This window comes from Carcharodon carcharias, chromosome 3, assembly GCF_017639515.1.
Source record: "Carcharodon carcharias isolate sCarCar2 chromosome 3, sCarCar2.pri, whole genome shotgun sequence".
Classification (NCBI taxonomy): domain Eukaryota; kingdom Metazoa; phylum Chordata; class Chondrichthyes; order Lamniformes; family Lamnidae; genus Carcharodon; species Carcharodon carcharias.
Window position 1 is genome coordinate 155614303 of NC_054469.1, and position 23925 is coordinate 155638227.

Sequence of the window (23925 nt, forward strand, 5' to 3'; positions counted from 1 at the left end):
ATGTAAACCAGTAGGTGCTGTGGTCAGTTGCACAACACAAGAATCCACCTCCATAGTTTCAAACTCTTCTTCCAATGTTCCTCTCCCTGGATCACCATGTGCATTCAGGCTTTGCCTTCCACACACTCTCTCTCAGATATTCAATCATGCCAACATAACACCACTGCTTCACTTGCCCATAGTAAAGGGTCACCGACCTTTGGCTATGTCCTCGAAACCTCTGGCTTCTTGCAAGCCTATTTTGCTTTAAGTCTGCATGCTGCAGTTTTCTCCCTTTAAGCTTGGAGCCTTCATCTGTTCCTCACCCTTAACTTCATTAACAGGACCTTTTCCAGATTTCTGTTCTTTTCCTTTGACTAGGAGGTCTTCTTGGGATCCCCCTTTCTGTCCCACTCTGTGGCTTTGAGACCTTTTGGTTCTTTTGGGAAATCTGCTCTTCTGCAATTCCCTCTGCAGTATCCAGCTTCTCCTGGCTCCTGGTTTCAACTAAACTAAAAAACTGCTGTCTGTTTCTCCTTAAGTCAATAGGCCCCCTGTTGCTAGGCAACAACCGAATTTCTTCAAGTATCATAAAACCTCATTAGATTGCAGGTATACAAAAACCCACAGACTTGCAGCCAACTTTTGAAATGAAACTAAAGCTCACATTCCCCCTTTCTTAACACCAATACAGAAACACAAATTTAACTTAAAGCTAAAACTCATTTCTAACACCCACAAATACAAATAAACTTACTTAAGCTATCTCTAGTTCCTAACAGTAAGTGTTTACAATACAGTACTTCTGTATTCAACATTATTGAGAATCTGACTTTAATGTGTCATCTGGATACAAAGAATTCAGCTTCAGATTGATTAAAAAACCAGAGATCTCTTGAGTTTTGAGATGGCCATCCGTCTCACCAGATGACTGACATCTTTGCTTGACAGACCAGCCATCTGTTCAAGATGCTTCAAAGGTTTCAATGTATTCAGTTTTAGAGCCTTTGTTGACACAGCTGTGAAAGGGACTTTTAAAGCTTTGTTTGATTGGTAGTTTTATGAGCTTGTAATAAATTTGGACTAGATTTTACTGGGTTCCACGGGCCCTGTCCCCTCAACTAAAAAGCCAATAGCTCACCATGATACCATGAGCTGCCCTGCATCAACTTAATGCTGGGAGCAGCATTAATTGCTTTAAGGCAAGACTTCCACCCCTTTCTTGCGAGTAAGTCCAACCTTTGAGACCTCTGTTGCCCTGGCAGCGCAGCTGGGAGCAGTAGCCACTGCTGGGACTACAGGCAGTCTCACCACACCCAGGAGCCCAGCTAAGTCCAGGGTCGGGGGGTCTTGCTGAGGGGCCATGTTCAAGAGCCAGGGAAAGGGGTAAGATGGGATGACCTTGGGAGTGGGGGAAGCATGTAGGCCCAGGAACCCATAAAGGACATTCTCCTCCCTTATCTGACATCACCCCTTGCAGCTAAAGCTGCTGGCTTCCCACATGGCCTTTAATTCCCCATCTGTTGGCAACTTAGTGGCATTAATAGATCCAAGGGTGGGTAGGTGGATTGCCTGATGCACCCCCCTGCTCCACCCATAAAATTTCAGATAGATCAAGGAAGGTAGCAGGAAGGCCAGCCACTGGATTTTACTTACCCTACCCTGCCTTCAAACCCACCACCCGGGGAGAGTAAAGTCAAGACCTTTATCTTTCTTTGAACAATGCCTGTGTGTTTATTTCAACAAGACTAAGAGATGTTAAGCAGATTGAAGCTTTTTATCAATGGGAGTCTGAATGGCTGTGTTTGATTGACAGATTTATGAGTTACTAAGAGAATTATGTTTCTTTGACATTGTTTTTGAATGGATGTTTGTTTATTTTGATAGTTTTATGAGAATTTTGAAGATTTCCCAGTGTTATTATAGGGCTTATTGGATCTATGTCTAGTGGGTACTGGAAGAGTGGATATGGAGGATGTATGGGGGAGTTGGAAGGACCATGGGGTATATGGAGGAGGCATGGGTGTGAGGAGCAGGCATGATGTGTGTGAACAGGACATGGATGGAATGGGGTGTATTGAGGATGTATCAGGGTATGGAGATATAACGGGGTGTAGATGAGGGAATGATGAGTGAAGGCTACGAAGCCTATCAACTATTTTGAGAGCTGGGCTAATGTCCCAAAAGGCTATACTTTGCAGCTAAATTTTCTGACACCTTATGTGGAGCGAGTAATTTATCCATTTATTTCAATAGACAAAGTATTCTGGGCAGTGCACTGTGATGTTCCAGTCGGCTGCCCAATGCGCATAAAGTCCTGCATGTGGTGTGAAATCTTAGCAAAGTTTACAAGCCTGAGGTACAGATTAACATGTTACCTTGTTCATTGGGAGATAGGAGTTTTTAAACCCCATAACAAGGGCACACAAGGTAGAGGTTATTCTAGATACTTGTTAGAAAGTGGACAAGAAAATTACCAGATTTTTAATGGCAGAATTTTCTGCCTGTCTGGCAGGTGGTGCCCCCTGATTGGCTCTTCACTGCCATTTTAAATGGGCGGGCCAATTAAGGCCCACCCAGCGTGATGCGCACCTGGAAACGCTGTGTGCTCCCTGTGCGGGCGGGGGTTGCCTGAGTAGGGAGTGTGGTCTTTCGCGCTTGCGTGCAAAAGAGTGCAGAAATCTCCCTGAGGCACAGAGGTGCCACAGGGAGATTAGTTTTAAGTCTAAAAAGTGTAATAAAGTGGCGAGAAATTTTTTATGACATGTCCCCTCATGTGAAACTGTCACATGGGGCTGAATTTTCCCACCGTCAGGGGGGAGTTGATGGGCGGGTGCCCCCATTCGGACGCATGGCGCCATTTTACGTGGGAGGGCCAATTAAGGCCCGCCCAGTGTGATGTCCTCAGGGAAGCGCTATGCGCTCTCTGTGCAGGCGGGAGGGGGGGATCCCCTAAAATCAAGACTGTGCTCTTTCATGCATGCACATGAAAGAATGCACTCATCTCCCTGAGGCTAAGTGCTGCCTCAGTGAGCTCGCCTCTACTTTCGAAAATATTAAAAATAGAAAAAAAAAATCCCTTACATGTCCCCTCGTGTGACACTGTCACATGAGTTGGGACATGTTCATAATTTCCAAAAAAACTTTATTAAAATCTTTTAAACCCTACATGATATCTCAACTCGCCTGTGGATGAGGTTTCATGTTTTTTCTAGCTTGCGCCAGGGCTCCTGGCATGCCCGCCAATCTTAAGGTTGGATGGGCAGGTCCACTAATTACTTTAATTGCTCTGTCAATGGCCTCAATTGGCCATTGACAGGTCGGCGGGCCTGCAGCTGATTTTGCTTCCTGAAAATTTAAATGGGGCGCGGTGACGTCGGGGGTTCCGCCCGACACTGCGGGTCATTTTATGCGTCGTCGAGCAGGCCAGGCCCCTGCTTGCCGATGGTAAAATCCAGCCCATGAGCAGGGACACGTACATTAATTTTAATAAAAATTTTTCTGAAAATTTTAAATCATTCATGAAACCTCATCCCGCCCATGGATGAGGGCCCGTGAAAAACCTTAAGATTGAATGGGCAGCTCAGCTGATTGCCTTAATTGGTTTTTAACAGGCCTTAATAGGCCTTTGACTGTTTGGCGGGCGCGCTGATACAAGCTGATCCAGCAGCATTAGATTTCTTCACTATGGGTCCTATTGTTTGAAATCTGAGCCACAAATCATGTGCTAAATTATTGATGCTAATTGTGTTTGGAGTGCCTAGAGAGATTTCAGTACCTACCAGTTTGTTTTACAAGTGGGGGAGATTAACACTGCAATAATAAAGAATCTCCAGCTTCATTCCCTAAAGTTCTCAGTTCTTGCAAACCAATATTAATTAGGGTTACTTATATGAGAAAGGAAATTCCATCTAAGGGTCAATGAGCCTAGAAGTGATATTATTGATCTGTTCCCCCAGTTCATATTGGGACCCCCTGCCTCATGTAGGCATTTGTATGTTTATTAGATATCCTGATGTGCTTTGTGGATTCTGGATCTTAAGATTTCCTTTATCTCTGCTAATATAGTAATACCTCAACCCTCGCTGCATCCTTCGTTCAAGTATTATGAGGCCAGGTTATGATCTCATCCATCATGATGAAAAGGTTTACATTTCTCAGAGGGTTATCTGATTACAGCATCAGTTGACTATATCATTGCACTGTGTTGGTGGATCTACATTTGAGACTCCATTTCCTTCTATTTCTTCAGTTGTTAGTTGGCTGAGAAGTGAACAACTTTTAGGATTCAACAAATGGAGACTGGGTCTACATTTCAGGTGAAATGCTTCTCTGTAGGCTGACCTGGTTATTTGTTCAGCTGCAGCTTTTATAAGTGAGAAAGAAAGTATCAAAATAGATAGTTCATAATCAAGCCATTGTTTCTATCTTTGTCCAACATGAAGAGCGTTCAACCATGCATATGGAGTGGGTGCTCAAAGTGCAGAATGATTGTTCCAACTTTTTTGCTTGAGAGACAGGAACTGGACAAAACTTTTTGCTGCAGTAATGTAATATTTGATTCTCCTGAAGCATCTGAAATCTTGGACTTTTGACTTGGATTTGGACTGTGGATACGTGCACGCATGTGTTTGTCGCATTGCTGTGAAGTTAATGTATACTTTTCTTTTAATCCCAATTGTTTCCAGAGTTTATTAGGAGTTCACTGTAGGAAATGTAAAGATTCTCCTATCGCTTCCTTATGCCCAAGGAAATTTTAATTCCCAGGCCTAAGGTAATTCTGTCTTCCTTTCTCCTCCTTGAGCTCCATTTTCATATGGAACAATCTTTCCTCAGGATTCAGGCAGCAGATTTTGACTATTGGCTTGCATGAAGTAGTCAGCTCAGAATGTAGTTAATTTATTTTTCATTTCTAGGAAAGGATTTGCTTCTCTCAGTCTTTCTGGGCAGAATTTTCTCATCAGCGTGCGGGGGGCAGGCCTTGCACACCAACACGTAAAATGACGCGTGGTGACGTTGGGTGTGCATCCTGACATCGCCGCGCAAAATTCCGGTCTTCCGTTCAGTGGGCACGCACCAGAGTCAGCTGCGCACCCACTGACCTGTCAAAAGCCTGTTAAGGCCATTAATAAACTAATTAACCAAATTGACAGGGCTACCTATCTAACCTTAAGGTTGGTGGGCAGGCGAAGAGCCCAAGCGGTCTTTGCATTTTGCATGAAACCTTATCCACGGGCGGGATGAGGTTTCATGAGGGTTTTATTAAATTAATAAAAAAATTTTTGACACTTCATGAACACGTCCCAGCTCATGTGACATTGCCACAGGAGAGGGCATGTCTTAATAATTTTTATCTTTCCTTTTTTACAAATCTTAAAAGTGAATTTTATCTCCCTGAGGTAGCTCTGTGCCTCAGGAAGATTTCTGTGCTGTTTCGCGCACATGCACAAAAGAGTGCAGGCCCCGACTCTCCCTCCTCCCCCCATCCGCACAGGTAGCGCTGAGCGCTACTGGGCACGCATCATGCTGGGCGGGCCTTGATTGGCCAGCCCACATAAAATGGCGGCATGCAGCCTATCGCAGGTGGAGATCAGCTCCGTGCCTGCCCGCACCCGGTCCAGACCAGCCCGCCCAACAGGCAGAGGATTCTGCCCTATGGATTGTGACCACTTTGTTTTGTACTTAAACCTTGTGATAGTCAAGATATTTGAACAGAAGATTTTCCGAGAATCTACTGTCAGGATTTCTACAGTGACCTTTCTTTCGTTGTATTTGTGGCAGCCTTTAGTGATACATGTTGCTTGAGAGTAAACAACAATGGACCGTAACTCCTGAGCGCCCCAACGTCAGATTGAGGGGTACCCTAAAGATGCACAGGGGAATCCCTCTTGGAACTTCACAGGTAATGGTTTGCATGGCAATTGCCCAGATGTGCAAAGTTCCTCAGAACAATTGCCCTGCATTGGGAACCACCCGAAAATGCGATTTAAGTTGCTAACTTCGGAATGTTCTGGCTGTGTTACACAAATAGTTACCCAGAAAATGTTAGAATACTTAAAACCTCTTCTAATTTCTGGGTAATTAGTGTAAAGACCCAGACTGAGTCCCCACCCAACCCCCCACGGGACTCCCGTCAAACCCTTGACCCTCCAGGGGACTTCCACCGCACTCTGGACCCCCAGGTGATTCCCCCCACCCTCCCCCAACTAACAACACCCCCTGATATTCCCTACCCCGCCAGCCCCCCCATGGGATCCCCCCACAGGCACGAGCCAACCCAAACCCCATTCTCTCAGGCCCGACACCACCACCCCCAACCCGACCCAATACCTTCATCTCTAACCCCACCGACACCCCCCTCCAAGGTCCAAGGCCCCGCTCCCATGGTTCGACCTCCCCACCCCCCGAACTATAACCCCCTACCCCCCCGACCTCCGATTCCCCCCCTCAACCTCCAAACACCCCCACCCCCCCCAAATCCTATCCACTTACCTTAGACACATACTTTCTCCCTGGCATGGCAATTTTAAAGGGATCTTTAACTTACTTGGTTTACGGCAGCTAGTGTCATAAAAAAGGGAATGTGCCCTTCTTCAATTCGACCCTGTTGGACTGCAACGCTGGGCCTCGAGGATAACTGTGCTGCCTGGATCTTTCCTGGCCTGAATTGGTATGGAAGATATTTAGTGTAAGTAATTGGGCATGGCTTGGCAATCCAACACTGATTGCCACTCCGAGGAAATAATGGCCCATTATCATTTGCTTACTGCTTGCAGGCAATAGAGGTCTGCCAAACTAGATTGTATTTACTGTACAGACTTATTAATCAGTCCCCATTTGAAACTTTCGTAGTGCAGAAATATACCCATAATAGAACCAACAAGCTCATTTGGATTAAAAGCCATTATACACAGACTTTAAGAGTTCTGTGGCTTATTGCGGAGAGGCTCATAGCCTGGTATTTGGCAATAGGTCCTTATTTTCATTAAGCTGTCAAAACAAATTTGTATTGGTTAGCAATTTTTCCATGTGGGACTTTGTTCCTGCTTGTCACTTACTTAGCCAATCTGGAATACCTGAATTAGAAAGGACGAGCGCTGGTATATTTTTTAAAGAAATTTAAACGAGATACAAATAAAATGGGGAGGGGGAGGATCCAGTGGTCATGGTCCATGTAGGGACCAATAACACAGGCAGGACAAGGAAGGAGGCTCTGCATAGTCAGTATGAGGAGCTAGGCACCAAATTAAGAAGCAGAACCTCAAAGGTCATAATTTCTGGATTATTACCTGAGCTACATGCAAATTGGAATAGGACAAATAAGATTAGAAAAATGACTGCATGGCTTAAAGACTGGTGTGGGAGAAGTGAGTTCCGGTTCATGGGGCACTGGCACCAGTACTGGGGAAAGTGCAATCAGTACTGTTGAGATGGTCTACATCTGAACCATAGTGGGGCTGGTGTCCTCTCAAGCCACATAACTAGGGAAGTAGAGAGAGTTTTAAACTGATTAGTGGGGGCAAAGGATCAAGTTTGGGAAGGTGTGGTAAACCAAAGAGTAGAGACAAGGCAAGAGAGAAAGTTACTCATATGGGAAATGATAAACAGACTGACAGGAAGGGACAGAGAGTACAAATCTAAGAGTAAATCAGCAGATAATGCTAGATGCTACAAAAATAATAAAAGGATAAAACTAAGGGCTCTGTATCTAAACACACATAGCATTAGAAAGAAAACAGATGGACTGAGCACAAATAGAAATAAATAAGTACGATCTGATAGCCATTACAGAGACATGGCTACAAGATGACATAGATTGGGACCTGAATATTGTAGGGTATGTGACATTTAGGAAGGACAAGAAGTTAGGAAAAGGCAGAGGGGTGGCTTTGTTAATTAATTATGGTATTATCACATTAGAGAAGGATGAACTAAGTTCTGGAAAACAGGATGTAGAAGCAGTTTTGGTTGACTTGAGAAATGATAAAGGCAAAAAGTCACTTGTGGGAATGGCGTACAGACCCCCCCACTTGTAACTACGCAGTAAGGCAGAGTATAAAAGAAGAGACAATGGGCACTTGTCAGAAAGGTACAGTAATAATCATGGGCAATTTTAATCTACTTATAGACTGGAAGAATCAGATGGGCAAAGGTGGTGTAGATGAGGAGTTCAATGAATGTTTTTGGGATAATTTCTCAGAACAGCACATTCTGGACCCAGTCAGAGAGCAGATTATACTAGACCCGGTATTGAGCAACGAGATAGGATTAATTGACAACCTCATAGTGAAGACATCCCAAGGTAGCATTGATCATAATATGATTGAATTTTACATTCATTTTAAGGGAGAAATGAGTGCATCCAAGATTAATATTTTAAACTTAAATAAGGTCAATTATGAAGGCATGAAAGTGGAGCTAGCTGAAGTGAGCTGGCAAATGAGATTAAGGGATAGGTCAATAGAAGTTCAGCAGCAGAGATTTAAATGGATATTTCAGAATACACAGAATAGATACATTCCAATGAGAAAGAAAAACTTCACAGGGAGGGCCCGCCATCTGCGGTTAACTAAAAAAGTTAAAGACAGTATCAAACTTAAAGAAAACACATATAATTACGTGAAGACGGGTGGCAGGTCAGAAGATTGGAAAGAATATAAAGAGCAGCAAAAAATGACAAAAAGATTAATAAGGAGGGAAAAATTAGAGTGTGAGAGAAAGCTAGCTAGTAATATAAAGACAGATACTAAAAGTTTCAATAGATATTTAAATAAGAAGAGTTGACAAAGTGAGCATTGGTCCAATAGAAAGTGAGTCTGGGGAATTACAGCAAGTAATTAGGAAAACTAATAGAATGTTATCATTTATTGTGAGGGGAATTGATTACAAAAGTAGGGAAGTTATGATTCGGCTGCAGAGGGCACTGGTGAGACCACATGTGGAGTATTGTGTATGGTATTGGTCTCCTTATTTAAGGAAAGATGTAAATGTGTTAGAAGCAGTTCAGAGAAGGTTTACTAGACTAATACCAGGAATGGGTGGGTTGTCTTATGAGGAAAGGTTGAACAGGTTAGGCTTGTATCCGCTGGAGTTTAGAAGAGTAAGAGGCGACTTGATTTAAGATCCTGAGGGGTCTTGACAGGGTGGATGTGGAGAGAATGTTTCGTCTTGTGGGAGAATCTAGAACTAGGGGTCATTGTTTAGAAATAAGGGGTTGCTCATTTAAGACAGAGATGAGGAGAATTATTTTCTATCAGATAGTTAAGTCTTTGGAACTCTCTTCCTCAAAAGGCGGTGGAAGCAGAGTCTTTGAATATTTTTAAGGCAAAGCTAATTAGATTCTTGATTAACAAGGCGGTGAAAGGTTATCAGGAATCGGCAGGAATGTGTGGTTGAGGTTACAATCAGATCAGCCTTGCTCTTATTGAATGGTGGAGCAGGCTCGAGGGGCCGAGTGGCCTACTCCTGCTCCTAATTCCTACGTTCGTAAAATGTTTTCTTCTCCAGTCCAGAAAAGTACCCACCTGGCCTCCCATTCAATTAAGGCCTCTTGGTCTATGTTCCAAATTTTCTAATATTATTTCAGTTCCTTATTGATTAATTTTGCTTAATTGTATAAATAGTTATTTTGGTATCATTGTACTTAAGTACAAGAAGCTACCTTGAAGTGTTGGAGCTGAATTGTGTATGATCCCTAATTGGCAAGAAAACTGATACCTGGTTAATCTATTTTCTTGTGGAATTGATTGATGGAAACTTGAGGGTCAGGCCATTCTGAGAACTCTCTATTTTTAAATAATGACATGGGATTTTTAACAATGACCCAAACTACTGTAATATGTCTCATTCAACTCAGCACACCCTCACTACCTAACTGGAATTTTATCTTAGATTAATCCCCCAATTTTCTGACGCAAGAATAAATGTGATTGCATGGGCCTGTGGGACAGGCTCTTCTGCACTTGATGTTCAGTGGTTGGCTGCACAGAATTCTCAAAGGGGAGTCCCTTCCCTAATTTTAATAAGTTACTGACACAAGGAAAATGTGTGTTTAGAATTGTCTAATATGCAATTATTCTGAGCACTAGACAATATAATTATTATTTCCTTCCTGCGAAATTTCCTCTTTAGGTAAATATGTCCACAAATTATTCCACAGTCTCCATTGACATGCTGGCACTCAGATTATGCTACAGTTCTTTAGGTATTAGTCAGCAGAGTGACAATGATCCGTATTTGCCCTTTCAAATAAAGCAGCAACTTATGTATAAGGTTCTATAGCAGTAAAAATGTTGACTGCAGTTTTATTTTGCAGATCTGAAGGAAAGACAAGGCAATCAAATATCAAATCTAGACCAGGTAATTAAGTATTGTTTGAAACCATCATTATTGTAATGCAAATGTACATTTATCAACACTCACTTGGTGAGATGATGTTTCGGTCTTTTCTTTGTCTTGCTTGTTTAGATCTCCTACAACTAGGCTTACTTCTGCCATTACCTTCAGTTGGAATCAGAGCTTGTACGAAGAGAACAGGAAATTCCTTAAGCTCAGGGTGGCAGTGCCATAGCCTACCAGATATAGTGCTTCGAAGATTGAAAGATCATGGTAGTTATGTGAAATTATAACCAAGGGAAACTTTAGAAGGGGAAAATATGCAGTGAGAATGTAAAAGTAGGTCCTAAACATTATTACATGGTACAGAAAAAAATTATCTTGACATAAACCTGAAGATAGCTATCAAGAAACAGTATACAGCTTTTGAAGGCAATTACTGCTGTTAGTTTCTACTTCTTCTTCATTGTCTCCCCATGCCTCAAGATCCATGAGGCAGACAAAGCACATGCTTATGTCTCTTTCCATCGCTAGCTTTTCCTGGAACAGGTTGCTAGAGGGGCACCACTTCACATCAAGCATGGCTGACCCAGAGACTCTCCTGCTCTTACCACCTGTCATAGGTATATTGGAAGGATTTGCAGGTTGATAATCAACCTATTTGGCCATGTTATGAATGTACCTTCCATGGGCATCAAGTCCTGGAGTGGGACTCAAACCTGGAGCTTCTAGGCTTAGAGGCAGGATGCTATCCACTGTGCTACATGACCTTCTAGTTTCTATTACTAACTTAGAGAAAGCATATAAATAATGTGGAAGGACTGGAAATATTTAATATATTTCTAGATAAAAGGTTACTAGTTAAATATAAAGCTGTGGAGATTCAAGCCAAAACTTAGGAACAGGTAAAAATTGCCTTAAGGATGGTAAATAGCGGGTACTAGTTAGTGGAATAATGTTGGGGTGGGCAAAGTATTGAGTAGGATGCCTAAGAGCTCAACGTTGAAGCTAGTACTATTTCCAATTTGCATTTATAAATTCGATTCAAAAACCCAATGCAAAATGGTTACGTTTGCCAGCATTATCAAATTAATAGGAGCAGTGAAAGTTAAGGAGGCAACTCAGAAATTACAGAATGAGTTAAACATAGCTTGTGAATGGGATAAAACAATTGCAGATGCAATTCAGCATAAACGAGTGTAAAGTATTGTACATGGGAAGGAAAATTGGCAACGTATGTCGCTAGGCCACAGTAGACTCAATCCTCCACATGTCCAACCAATGCAAAGCAGCAATCAGCAGAGCAAAATAGAAAGTTGAAAAATATAAAGAAAACAGGAGAATACAAGCTAAAGGAAGTTTTGATCAAACTGTATAGTGCTCTGCACCTTCAGTACTGGTCACAAAGAATCAAATGAGACATTGAAACACTGGAGGCAGTGTACAAAACAGCTACATGACTGATAGTTTGGCAGTAATTTTAACCCTCAAAAGTGGATGTGTTTGGTTCAGTGAGAAGGAATGAATTAAGAATGTGAAAGAGGAACCTAATCTGCATAGAATCTGCCTACTTTCAGTTCCAGTTTCAGTGGAGGTGGGATGACAGGCAAGCAACCAGATAATTTGTTCTCATGAAGGGGGTCTGTCATTGAAAACTTTTAAGGAGGCAGCATACTTGCATTTTTATAGGCTTTTAGAAGGTTTCAGGAAACTTGGCAGGTAAAAGGAGGAGAGAAGGGTTGGATATGACTCTCCTCATGGGGCCAGGAGGAGCAGGAATGTTTCCTTCTGGCTGAACAAGCAAACTTTCAAACACTTCCCATTCCTCTACCTACACAATATCTTCCTGACAATGCCTGCATCACTGAGTCTCCTCCCCTCAACCCCCTATGGTCACCAAACGCCTCGTTACCAACCCCCGATCCCTGACCCCACCCTCACTCCCTCCCCACTGTGAACCCCCATGATCACCCTGACCCTCCAAACATGCTCTATCCATCATCAACCCCCATCCGTGATCTCTATCTGTAATCTCTGACCTCAACAACTATGAAACTTACCTGATCCTTGGCTACAGCCTCTCCTGGAGTGTACCCCACCCAATAGGGAGCCAAGCATGCTGCCTTGGCTGAGGTGTTGATGGGGAAAAAACTTCTCCCCCTTCTGACTACAAAAATCCGCTGCAGTAAATATCAGGGCCTTAATGTCAGAGGAAATACTGGAGAGACTTGGAGTGGGAATTTGGGACTTGCCCACTTTTTTGACACTACAAATGCCCTAAAACTCCAAAATGGCGCCTCAGTGTGTGCACAGTGCACATCTGCCATGGGTATGAAGGGCAGGCAGAACATGACGTAGGAGTGTCAGCTATGGTTCATTCGGCTGCACTCTTGCCTCTGAGTCACAAGATTCTGGATTCAGAGCACAAAAATTAATACTGACCCTCCAGTGCAGTACTAAGGAATGCTGCACTGTCAGCGGTGTTGCCTTTCAGATGAGGTGTTAAGCTTAGATTCTATCTGCCTGCTTGGGTGGATGTAAAAGATCCCATGGCATTATTTTGAAGAAGAGCTGGGAGATATCCCTGGTGTTGGGTGGCCAATGTTTATCACTGAATCAACATCACAAAAACAGAGTATTTGGTCACGATCACATTGCTGTCTTGAAAGGTTGCTGTATGCAAATTGACTGCTGCATTTCCTACATTACAGCACTTCAAAAAGGTACTTTATTGGCTGTAAAGTGCTTTGAGATGTCCAATCATCATGAAAGGTGCTTTATAAATGCAAGCCTGTCTTTTTTTCTTTCTTTTTTTTCTTTCTTTCTTTCTTGTTTTCTGTCTTTCTTCCTTTCTATGTACAATGCTGATTTTACGTCAGTGGTGCCATTTTGGAGCTCATCATTCCAGCCAATACCCTCATTGAAATCTGCCATCTGCTGCAGCCACAATTGAACCTCAACACATGACGATGGCTGCATTGCCAGTTACTGTGAAGGTGATCATGGCTATTAACTTTTATGTGTCTGGTTCCTTCCAGGCTGGAGCTAAAAATATTTGCAACATTTTACAGTTTGTTGCTGACTGTTGTGTAAGGGGCGGGGGGGGGCGGGGGCGGTGTTGGGTGGAGGAGTCACTGGGGCTCTCTACTCAATAAGAGCTAACTATTTTATTTTGTTCTGCCAGAGTCAAGCAGGAAGAGTAAGCTGCCAGTTTCACTTCGATTTCCTGCTTCCTCATGATGCAGAGTACCATTGTCTGCACTGCATGTCAACTTTTTCCCAATACCAGAATTGAAAGGAATTCCACTCCCTCAATGTCCACATAGGCAGTAAATCATGCAGGTCAATACTGGTATCCTGGCAACTGTCATGATATCATCATTCTGCAGCATTCTGTTGTGCCAGCTGCATTTAAGCCACCACAACAGACCCAAGGGTGGCTACTGGATGAGAAGGACCATCAGCTGACCACCTAGCTGGTGACTCCAGTGCACAACCCAGGCTCACATGTATAGCATCCATACAATGAATGCCATGCTTTCACAGGATATGTGATGGAGCAGACTACTGGCATGCTGAAACAATGCTTCTGCTGCCTAGACAGCTCTTGGCTTTTTGGCTAAGATTAAGTGTAGTCATGAAGTGATGGCCATAACCAGTCGAGCCCCATACCATGGGGTACGTAACACTGTTCGGATGACGGTGAAGGACAGCAAAGGAGGAGCATCCATGGATCGAGCCTTCTTCATCAAGTGGATCCTGTTGAAGGCGTGTGGATTTGAAGCGGAGGAGATCTACTCCCTGCAAGACTTCCCCAGTGCTGGATTTTTCGTCGTGACTTTCAAGCGTGTGGCAGCTTGTGTCAAGTTCCTGAGGGTGTTCAAGGAGAAGAGGGACCAGCCAGAGATGAAGATCCTGACGGTGGAGCCGCTCTTTACTCTGCCTTTGCAATGGGACCGTGTGATGATTGTGCATCTCTAAAACCCCCATGTCCCTGTCGCTGACGTGTTCACCTTCCTCTCCAGGTATGTCGACAAGGTTGGGAGCTGCACCAAGGTTAGAGATGCCTTCGGCATTTGGACATGCAAATGCCAGGTCATGCTCAAGACCAGTAGTAAGGGAGCCATCTTCCACTCTCCTTCCAGCTTTGCTATCGGGGGAAGCCGTGGCTACCTTGTCTACGCTGGGCAGCCCAAATTTTGTTGCTCATGCAGCAAATCTGGTCATGTGGTGGCCAACTGCAGCGCCACCCTCTGCAAGAACTGCAAACAGGAAGGGCACCAGACAAAGGACTGCAAACAGACTAAGTGCTGCAACCTGTGTGGCAAGGCAGGCCACCTCTACAGGACCTGCCCCAAATGCTGCCTCACTTATGCATAGGCAGCCAAAGCTAACTAGGGGGAAGCAGATGAAATGCTTCATATCACTACTGCTAAGGACACTTGCAACCCTCCAACCACCAAGGCCCCCAAAGAGAACAACGGGACAAAGGAGGGCACAGAGAGAGACAAGGTGGAGGAAAAGATTGAGGCAGCAGACAGCCAATCAACAACGCTGCCCCCTGAACCTCCCACTCCTCAGGAGATCGAATCAACGAAGGAGGAAGCAGCAGAAAATCAGCAGGGGGAGTGGCAGCTGGTGAAGAGAGCCAAAAGGAAGAACGGGCTAAGAAAGGGACCAAGCCACTTCCCAGACAAGTGGCAAGAGGCGTCTCCCATCCGACACGGATGACAAGGACAGCTGCTCTTCAGACGAAGAAGTGCAAGGGCAGCATCCTCAGAAGAAGTGGCAAAGCTCTAGGGAGTTGGAGGATGAGACACCTGAGCTCCAGAACATTGGAGACAATGAGGAGACCAGCACATCCCAACTTTGCCCACAATCCGAAGAGGCCAGTGCACCCCAGCTCCGGGAAGCCGGGGGCAGCAACGCCCCAAAGGGGGAGAGGATCGGAGAGACTTCTCCAACAGAGGACATTTCAAATTCCGTTCTTTGCATGAACCCCCAGATGCCACCTGAGCGGAACATCTCCAATGGGGTGGTTCAGGACAGTTTCCTCAGCCCAGCCAAAGTGAGGCAATTTGTGAACACTATGGGTATGCAGGTGCAGACCAAAGTTCCAGAACCCTCAAAGACAACAGGTTTGGTAAGAGACTTAATGCTTTAAAATGGGTGTAAAGATTGTATCCATAAATGTGCGTAGCATTAAATCTACTACGCGATGTGTTGCGACCTTGGACTACCTTGCCAAGGTCAAAGCTGACCTGTTGTTTCTGCAGGACTGTGAGATACCGCAACTCAGCTCCTACAGGCAATGGTCACAATGGTGGTCCCATGGGCCATTGATCTGGTCAGGAGGAAATGACTCTCGTTCCTCCGGTCTGGGTATTCTGCTGTGGGGAGGCAACTTCACCATCTCTGAGGTTAAGGAGGTGGTTTGCGGGTGCCTCTTCGTAGCAGACATAATGTACAAGAATGCTCCACTCTGGTTAATTAACATATACGCCCCGGCACAAAAGGGCGAGCGGCTGGTGGTTTTTCAGCAGCTCCCACTGCTGCTGGCGACCTCCAGGCTGGCCATCCTGGGCGGTGACTTCAACTGCATCATCGATGCGGCTGAACGATCCAGCAGGGCCGACAGCAGATTGGACATTGCGTCCAGATCCCTGATGGAAACAGTTAAGGATGCCAAGCTGCACCACGTCTTCAGCAACCCTGCAGATGGAGCGCAGCGTAGATACGCCTGGTCGTGGCCAGACGGGTCCATTCATTCTAGGATAGACTTCCTGTTTGTGTCGTGAGCATGTGCAGTCAGATCCACTGATGTCAAGCTGGTCTTCTTCTCTGACCACTGCCTCCTACAGGCTGACTGTCATTTAGAGGAAGACCAGAGGGTGGGCAGGGGGGCATGGAAGCTAAATGTGCAACTGCTTACCCCAGAGAATATTGAGGAGCTCAAGAAGGATTACAAAGATTGGAGAACCGTGAAACCCCTATTTGAGTCCCTGACACACTGGTGGGAAGTGATCAAGGGAAACATCAAGAAGTTTTTCATCCTCAAAGGCACCCAGAAAGCTAGAAAGTAACAGAGGGAAATGTCCCAACTCCAGAAAAACATGCAGAACCTGCTCCGGCTGCAGTCGATGGGGGTCGATGTCAAGGAGGAACTCCAAGAGGTGAAGAGCCAGCAAGTCTCGCTCTTTGCCTCGGAGGCAAGATCATCTTCCGTTCCAGAGTCCACTCCATGGAGCAGGATGAGACGTACTCACGTTTCTTCTTTCAAACTGGGCATGTGGGAGCGACGCTCCCTCTCCATTGCAGGTAAGAACCTGGTCATCAGGTGTGAGGCACTCTCGCTGTTGCTGTACGTGGTGCAGGTCTGGCCCATTCCAGACTCCTGCGCGATGGCGATCACCAGAGCCATCTTTCACTTTATCTGGAGGTCGAAAACGGATCGTGTCCGCAGGGACATGATGTACAAGCCTCTAAATAAAGGGAGAAAAAACATGCCCAACATTGCCTTCATACTGATGGCCACCTTTGTGTGCGGATGCATCAAGCTGTGCGTAGACCCTCGGTACGCAAACACCAAGTGTCACTACGTGCTGAGGTTCTACCTGTCCCTAGTGTTGCGAAGGATGGGTCTGGCCAAGCTGCCACGGAATTCTCCAAGTAGTTAGACCGTGCCGTATCACCTGTCCCTCATGGAAAAATTTATGCAGAGAAACACCTTTGACCACAAGTCCATCAGGCAGTCTTAGAGGTAAGGTCTTAGAGGCCTTGCAGGAAAAGGAGAGGGTGGATCCTGTGGGGTGGTTCCCCGAGCAGACTGTCAAAGTCATTTGGCAGAATGCCTCATCGCCAGAACTTTCCAACAAGCACCAAGACATAGCTTGGCTGATGGTGAGAAAGGCCCTCCCCGTCAGATCCTTCCAACACGCCAGGAGTCTCTTGACGTTGGCACGTTGCCCTCGAGGTGGCTGTGGTGGGGACGAGACAGTTGTTCACCTCCTTGTGGATTGTGCCTTTGCAAAGAAGGTCTGGAGAGAGATGCATGGTTTCTGTCGAAGTTCATCCCAAGCAGTTCTGTGACACAGGACTCTGTGCTCTACGGGCTGTTCCCAGGGACACACACCGAGACAAACATCAACTGCAGCTGGAGGATCATCAACTCGGTGAAAGACGCTCTTATATACCCGAAACTTGTTGGTCTTCCAGCGCAAAGAGTTGTCCCCGACCGAGTGTTGCAGACTGGCACATTCCAAAGTCCAGAACTATGTGCTGAGGGACGCACTAAAGCTTGGGGCAGCCGCCGCAAAGGCGCAATGGGGAAAGGTCACAGTGCACCGAGGGGCTGGGAATGTTGAGAGCCGCTTGGGTTGTATAGCTCAAAATTACTGTATGCATTGAATACTAATTGTATTATAATTGTATTGAAGCACCTCAGAGTGCACCATGATGTATGTTGATAACTCCAATACCATTATCTGATTGTCTGCATTGACCATATTGAAATGTTTGTAATATTCATGGTTTTATTGATGCACCTAGTGATCCATGTGTAAAAGCTGAAGCTGATTGTACTTTTGTGATTGTGATTTTGAAATGTTTTGGAATGTTCTTCCAGATATTTTATGAATTAAGTATATTTTTCAAAAAAAAAAATCTATAGTTTGTAAATCAGAAGAGGAGTGTGGAATAAGGAGGAGGTGGGATGTGAAAGAAGTTTAGGTATCACTGTTAGCTGTCAACATCAATGGTTTCAGCCCTGCTGCTGACCATTGTCTGGACAAAGACCATCCCAATAATGAAATCCATGGGGCTTAAGACAAGTAGGCATGCCTATCCCACTCCAATTAGCTTCTGCTGCTTCTGATTGTGCACCACTCTGTCTTGCAAGAGAGAGGCAAGTTTGTCAGTGAGTGTCATGCAATCTGTTTCGTTGATATGATTGTAATAGTTGAACATGTGACAGTGTGTACTGTGAGATGTGGATGTGAGACAGTACAAAGTGCACGAGGGTGTGGTGGAGCATATGACTATCACATATGAAACCTGATTGATAGAAATTGTTGATAGGTGAGTGAGGCTAGTAGTGCAATGGGTAGGTTATGGCAACTGAAGATGGGTTCACTGACATAAAGGCAAAATACTGTGGATGCTGGAAATCTGAAACAAAAACAAAATATGCTGGAAAAACTCAGCAGGTCTAACAGCATCTGTGGAGAGAAAGGCAGAGTTAACATTTCGAGTTCGTATGACTCTGAAGAAGAGTCATATGGACTCGAAATGTTAACTCTGCCTTTCTCTCCACAGATGCTGTTAGACCTGCTGAGTTTTCCCAGCATTTTTTGTTTTAGTGTTCACTGACATTGGCACTTAGGTGAAGTCATTGAACTTCTTGGGAGACTTTATCCAGGTTCTCAAGACTAGACTTTTAGAATTGAGCTCCATGGATAATTACTTCCTATTGAAAACTTAATTCAGTTTAATACTTTAAATTGAACAGTGGGAATAGAACAACAAGACCCAGGTTCAAACTAGCAAATGATAAATTCAGAGTTGATATCTTGAGGTTTTTCTTCACTTGGTGCATGATCAATACTTGCAATGTGCTTCCATGCTGAAGGTGAAAACCCTGGAATCATTTAAGAAATAATTAGGTGTAAAAATAGGGGGAGTAAAGGATTGTTTTAGATTGATGGCTGAAAATGGACCAAATAGTCTTCCTTATAATAATCTTGCGCATAGCATACCACAAGTCTGAATGTTGGCCACACTGACACTTGCTGCAGAAGTCCACAATGGACACCTTAAATATAAGTGCCAGGCAGTGGATACCTTTATGTGTGGTTCAATATTTGCAGCATTATCAAATACATTTTAAGTTTGTCAATGATATGGCGGGAAGGTTTAAAAAGAGCCAACAATCTATTCATTTCATCCCAACAATTTTAATCAAAACAGAGGGACGAATATTGTTGGTGATGTGCGGGGGGCAGGCCCCATATGTCAGCGCATAAAATGACACGTGGTGATGTTGGGCGAGTGTCCCAAAGTCACCGCGTGCCATCGCGATATTTCGTTGGGCAAGCGGGCGCGCGATGAAGTATGACGAGCACCTGTCATTAATTAACGGACTAGTTAAGGACCTTAACTCGGCAATCGATGCCGATTTTCAGGCGCCCGTGCGATCTTCAGCTCGGCACATGGGCACAATGAGCAGGCGGGTAAGTGACTTTTGAATAAAACTCATCCACAGGTGGGATAAGAGGCGTCGGTGGGGTTGTCAATCTGGTCTGTGAAGTATTTATTGCAGAAAGTGTTTTAAACTTGCCTGTGTGATCTGTAGCAATTCAGAACGAATTCCAGCAGCTTTCTGTGTACTATGAACCTACAGTTCAGCACTCTTCAGTCAGGAATCTTTATCGGGCCTGCAGCTTTCCTGAGGTCTCCCTTTAGCCTGGGTATGGGTTCTGACATGTCCATTGAAGACAGCTCCTCTGAGGAGGAAGGAAGGGCTAGAATAAGGAGGAGGCCAGGAGTGGACAATCAACTTCCAATGAAGGCACCTTTGGGAGTACAGGCGCAGGCACAAGGGGCACTGGGCCAAGAGGTAGTCCAAGGTGGAAGGGGCCACAGAAGACACCACTATCCTGCTGCCAGGGTATACAGGTGGAGAAGCAGCTACCTCAACATGACTGAGGTGCAGTGCCAAAGGAGGCTTCGACTGTCAAGGTGAGCCTGGTGCCTTTGTCAACAGGAAGGGCTTCCACTCCATGAACGTGCAGATAGTGTGTGATCACAGGATGCTGATTCTACAAGTCTGTGCAAGGTACCCAGGCAGCTCCCAAGATGCCTACATCCTCAGACACTCCAAGGTGCTGGGGCTCTTCAGTGCTCTGGCTTGGCTTGATGGACGGCTGCTGGGTGGTAAGGCCTGTCCCCTCAGAAGGTGGCTCATGACGCCTCTCCACTATCCAGGAACAGAAGCTGAGCAGCGCCACAGTAGGAGCCACGGCTCCACAAGGGCCATGGTGGAGAGAGCCATCGGTCTTCACAAGATGCGCTTCCGATGCCTGGACCGCTCAGGGGGCGCACTCCAGTATCCCCCCAGATCATGTCTCTGTGATAGTGGTAGCATGCTGCACTCTGCACAGTCTTGCGCTGGAAAGGGGGGACTCAGTGGACGATGAAGACATTGATGCAGTGGATGCGGCTGCACACAATGAGTCCAGCAGTGATTTGGAGGATGAGGAAGCACAGGGCAATGATGAGGGGCTGAACGCTGACCCGGCACTACACCAAGGAGGCAGGGACACCCGGGAGACTTTAATCCAATGAACCTTCAGCTAGCTCCACACAAATGGATCTGGAGGACCAGCCTTGCCTGGCGCTTCCATACTCAGTACTTAAGTGCTACATCTGCCACTTCATCAGCTGCAACTAAAGGCTTTGGACATAAACCTCCATGTCCACTCAAGCACTCATGACATGTCTGTAAAACATACAAATGTAGCACAAAGGAGCCACCCTCAGCCATGGTAACACATGTGGATTTTATTTTGATCCATCATATGGTCCAACAAAATGAATCCCAAACGTTTTTACAACTGTAAACAATAATAATTCCTTAATCTAAGGCCAACACAAAAGTACCAGTGAGAAACCCGCAGTGTGCCTAAGGTACCTTATGCTTACGTTTATGGGTGCTACATCTTGGTGCCGCCCCAACGCTCGGAGTGGCTTCTGATACAGCCTGCTGACTCTGCTGTCCTGTTGGCCTTGATGACCTTGGCAGACGTCCTCCGCCCCATGGTGCCTGTGCTGGCCCTGCCTGGGAGGGAGCTGCCAGTTCCACAGCTGGCATCTCCCAGACATCGCAGCCTCAGTGGATGCAACAGTCACTGGCAGAGGGAGGAAGGAGCTGCTCCCCTCATCCGGAGTACCCTGAGAGGAGCCCGCAGAGATGACAGGCAGCTGCTGCGCTAACGTGAGGTCACTTCAGACCTCCCTGCTCAGCGTAGATGGGTGGGCACCGAGCTGGGACACTTGGTGCCCAGACCGTCTCCCACATTGCCAATGACTAGCTGTGGCTACTGGCACTGTGAAGGCTTGCAGATCCAAACATATCCCTGGGAGAAGCTGATTATTCTGCTGGAAGCCCCTCTCCAGGAAAGTCTCTACTCTCTCCATGGAGGAAGCATAATGCTCTGACAAGAGGCTCATTGCATCACTCATGCTCCCTGTGGCCTCCTCCACCACGGACTCCAAGCAAACCATACTCTCATGCAACACTCCCAGATGCTCACGCACACGCACCCACATTTCCTGCAGCTGCTGCGTCGCGGACAACTCCAGAGGCACATCATCATGGCCTGACTCAGTATTTGTCTGGTCCCCTACAGTTCTCCAACTGCTGGCGCCATTGGCACTCTCTGTCTCTGCGTTATACTCCAGTGATTCTGAAGTGCCCTCTCCACTGTGCCCCGGGACACCAGCCGATGTTATAATTCCTACTGATGTGCTAGTCTCTGCGCTGGTACCTGCCTCGCTGAAATGGTGTGACGCAGGTGACAGTTCATAGAATCACAGAAGCACACTGTGAAGAAGAGGCCCTTCGGCCCATCGAGTCTGCGCCGACAGGTGAGAAACACCTGACCTACCTACCTAATCCCATTTACCAGCATTTGGCTCATAGCCTTGAATGTTATGACATGCCAAGTGCTCATCCAGGTACTTTTTAAAGGATGTGAGGCAACCCACTTCCACCACCCTCCCAGGTAGCACATTCCAGACCATCACCACTCTCTGGGTAAAAAGGTTTTTCCTCACATCCCCCCTAAACCTCCTGCCCCTCACCTTGAACTTATGTCCCCTTGTGACTGACCCTTCAACTAAGGGGAACAACTGCTCCCTATTGACCCTGTCCATGCCCCTCATAATCTTGTACACCTTGATCGGGTCGCCCCTCAGTCTTCTCTGCTCCAACGAAAACAACCCAAGTCTATCCAACCTCTCTTCACAACTTAAATGTTTCATCCCAGGCAACACCTTGGTGAATCTCCTCTGCACCACCTCCAGTGCAATCACATCCTTCCTATAATATAGCAACCAGAACTGCACACAGTACTCCAGCTGTGGCCTCACCAAGGTTCTATACAACTCCAACATGACCTCCCTACTTTTGTAATCTATGCCTCGATTGATAAAGGCAAGTGTCCCGTATGCCTTTTTCACCACCCCACTAACATGCCCCTCCGCCTTCAGAGATCTATGGGCACACAAGCCAAGGTCCCTTTGTTCCTCAGAACTTCCTAGTGTCATGCCGTTTATTGAATACTTCCTTTTCAAATTATTCCTTCCAAAGTGTATCACCTCACACTTTTCAGGGTTAAATGCCATCTGCCACTTATCTGCCTATTTGACCATTCTGTCTATATCTTCCTGTAGTCCAAGACACTCAACCTCACTATTAACCACCCGGCCAATCTTTGTGTCATCCGCAAACTTACTAATCCTGCCCCCCATATAGTCATCTATGTCGTTTATATAAATGACAAATAATAGGGGACCGAGCACAGATCCCTGTGGTACACCACTGGACACTGACTTCCAGTCACTAAAGCATCCTTCTGTCATCACCCTCTGTCTCCTACAACTAAGCCAATTCTGAATCCACCTTATCAAATTACCCTGTATCTCATGTGCATTTGCCTTCTTTATAAGTCTCCCATGTGGGACCTTGTTAAAGGCTTTGTTGAAATCCATATAAACTACATCAACTGCACTACCCTCATCTACACACCTGGTCACCTCCTCAAAAAATTCAATCAAATTTGTTAGGCATGACCTCCCTCTGACAAAGCCATGCTGACTATCCCTGACCAAACCTTGCCTCTCCAAGTGGAGATAGATTCTCTCCTTCAGAATTTTCTCCAATAGCTTCTCTACCACTGACGTGAGACTCATTGGCCTGTAGTTCCCTGGCTTATCTCTACAACCTTTCTTAAATAGCGGAACCACATTAGCTGTTCTCCAGTCCTCTGGCACCTCCCCCATGGCCAGAGAGGACTTAAAATTTTGGGTCAGAGCCCCTGCGATCTCCTCCCTTGCCTTCTTCAGCAGTCTGGGACACAAATCATCTGGACCTGAAGATCTGTCCACTTTTAAGCCTGCCAACATCTCCAATACCTTGTCACTCACTATATCAATTTGCTCAAGAATTTCGCAGTCTCTCTCCCTGAGTTCAATACCTTCATCCTCATTCTCTTGGGTGAAGACGGATGTGAAGTATTCATTCAACACTCTAGCGATGTCCTCTGGCTCCACCCATAGATTGCCCCCTTGGTCCCTTATGGGCCCTACTCTTTCCCTGGTTATCCTCTTCCCATTGATATACTTATAGAATATCTTGGGATTTTCCCTACTTTTACCTGCCAGAGCTTTCTCATATCCCTTCTTTGCTCTCCTAATTGCTTTCTTAAGCTCCACCCTGCACTTTCTGTACTCTACTGATTTGCTTCCCTTGTACCTGCTAAAAGCCTCTCTTTTCCTTCTCATCGTAACCTGAATATCTCTGGTCATCCATGGTTTTGTGGGCTTGTTACTTCT

At 45.6% G+C, this 23925-nt stretch overlaps 1 protein-coding gene across 1 annotated transcript in view; it reads left to right on the top strand.

The window, feature by feature from the left end:
• The window catches only part of nek10 (NIMA-related kinase 10), a 351428-nt gene that overhangs the window by 273635 nt on the left and 53868 nt on the right, over positions 1–23925 (top strand). The window contains exon 28 of the mRNA XM_041183993.1: positions 10447–10587. Coding sequence (XP_041039927.1) covers positions 10447–10587 — 141 coding nt within the window. The remainder of the gene's footprint in view (positions 1–10446; positions 10588–23925) is intronic.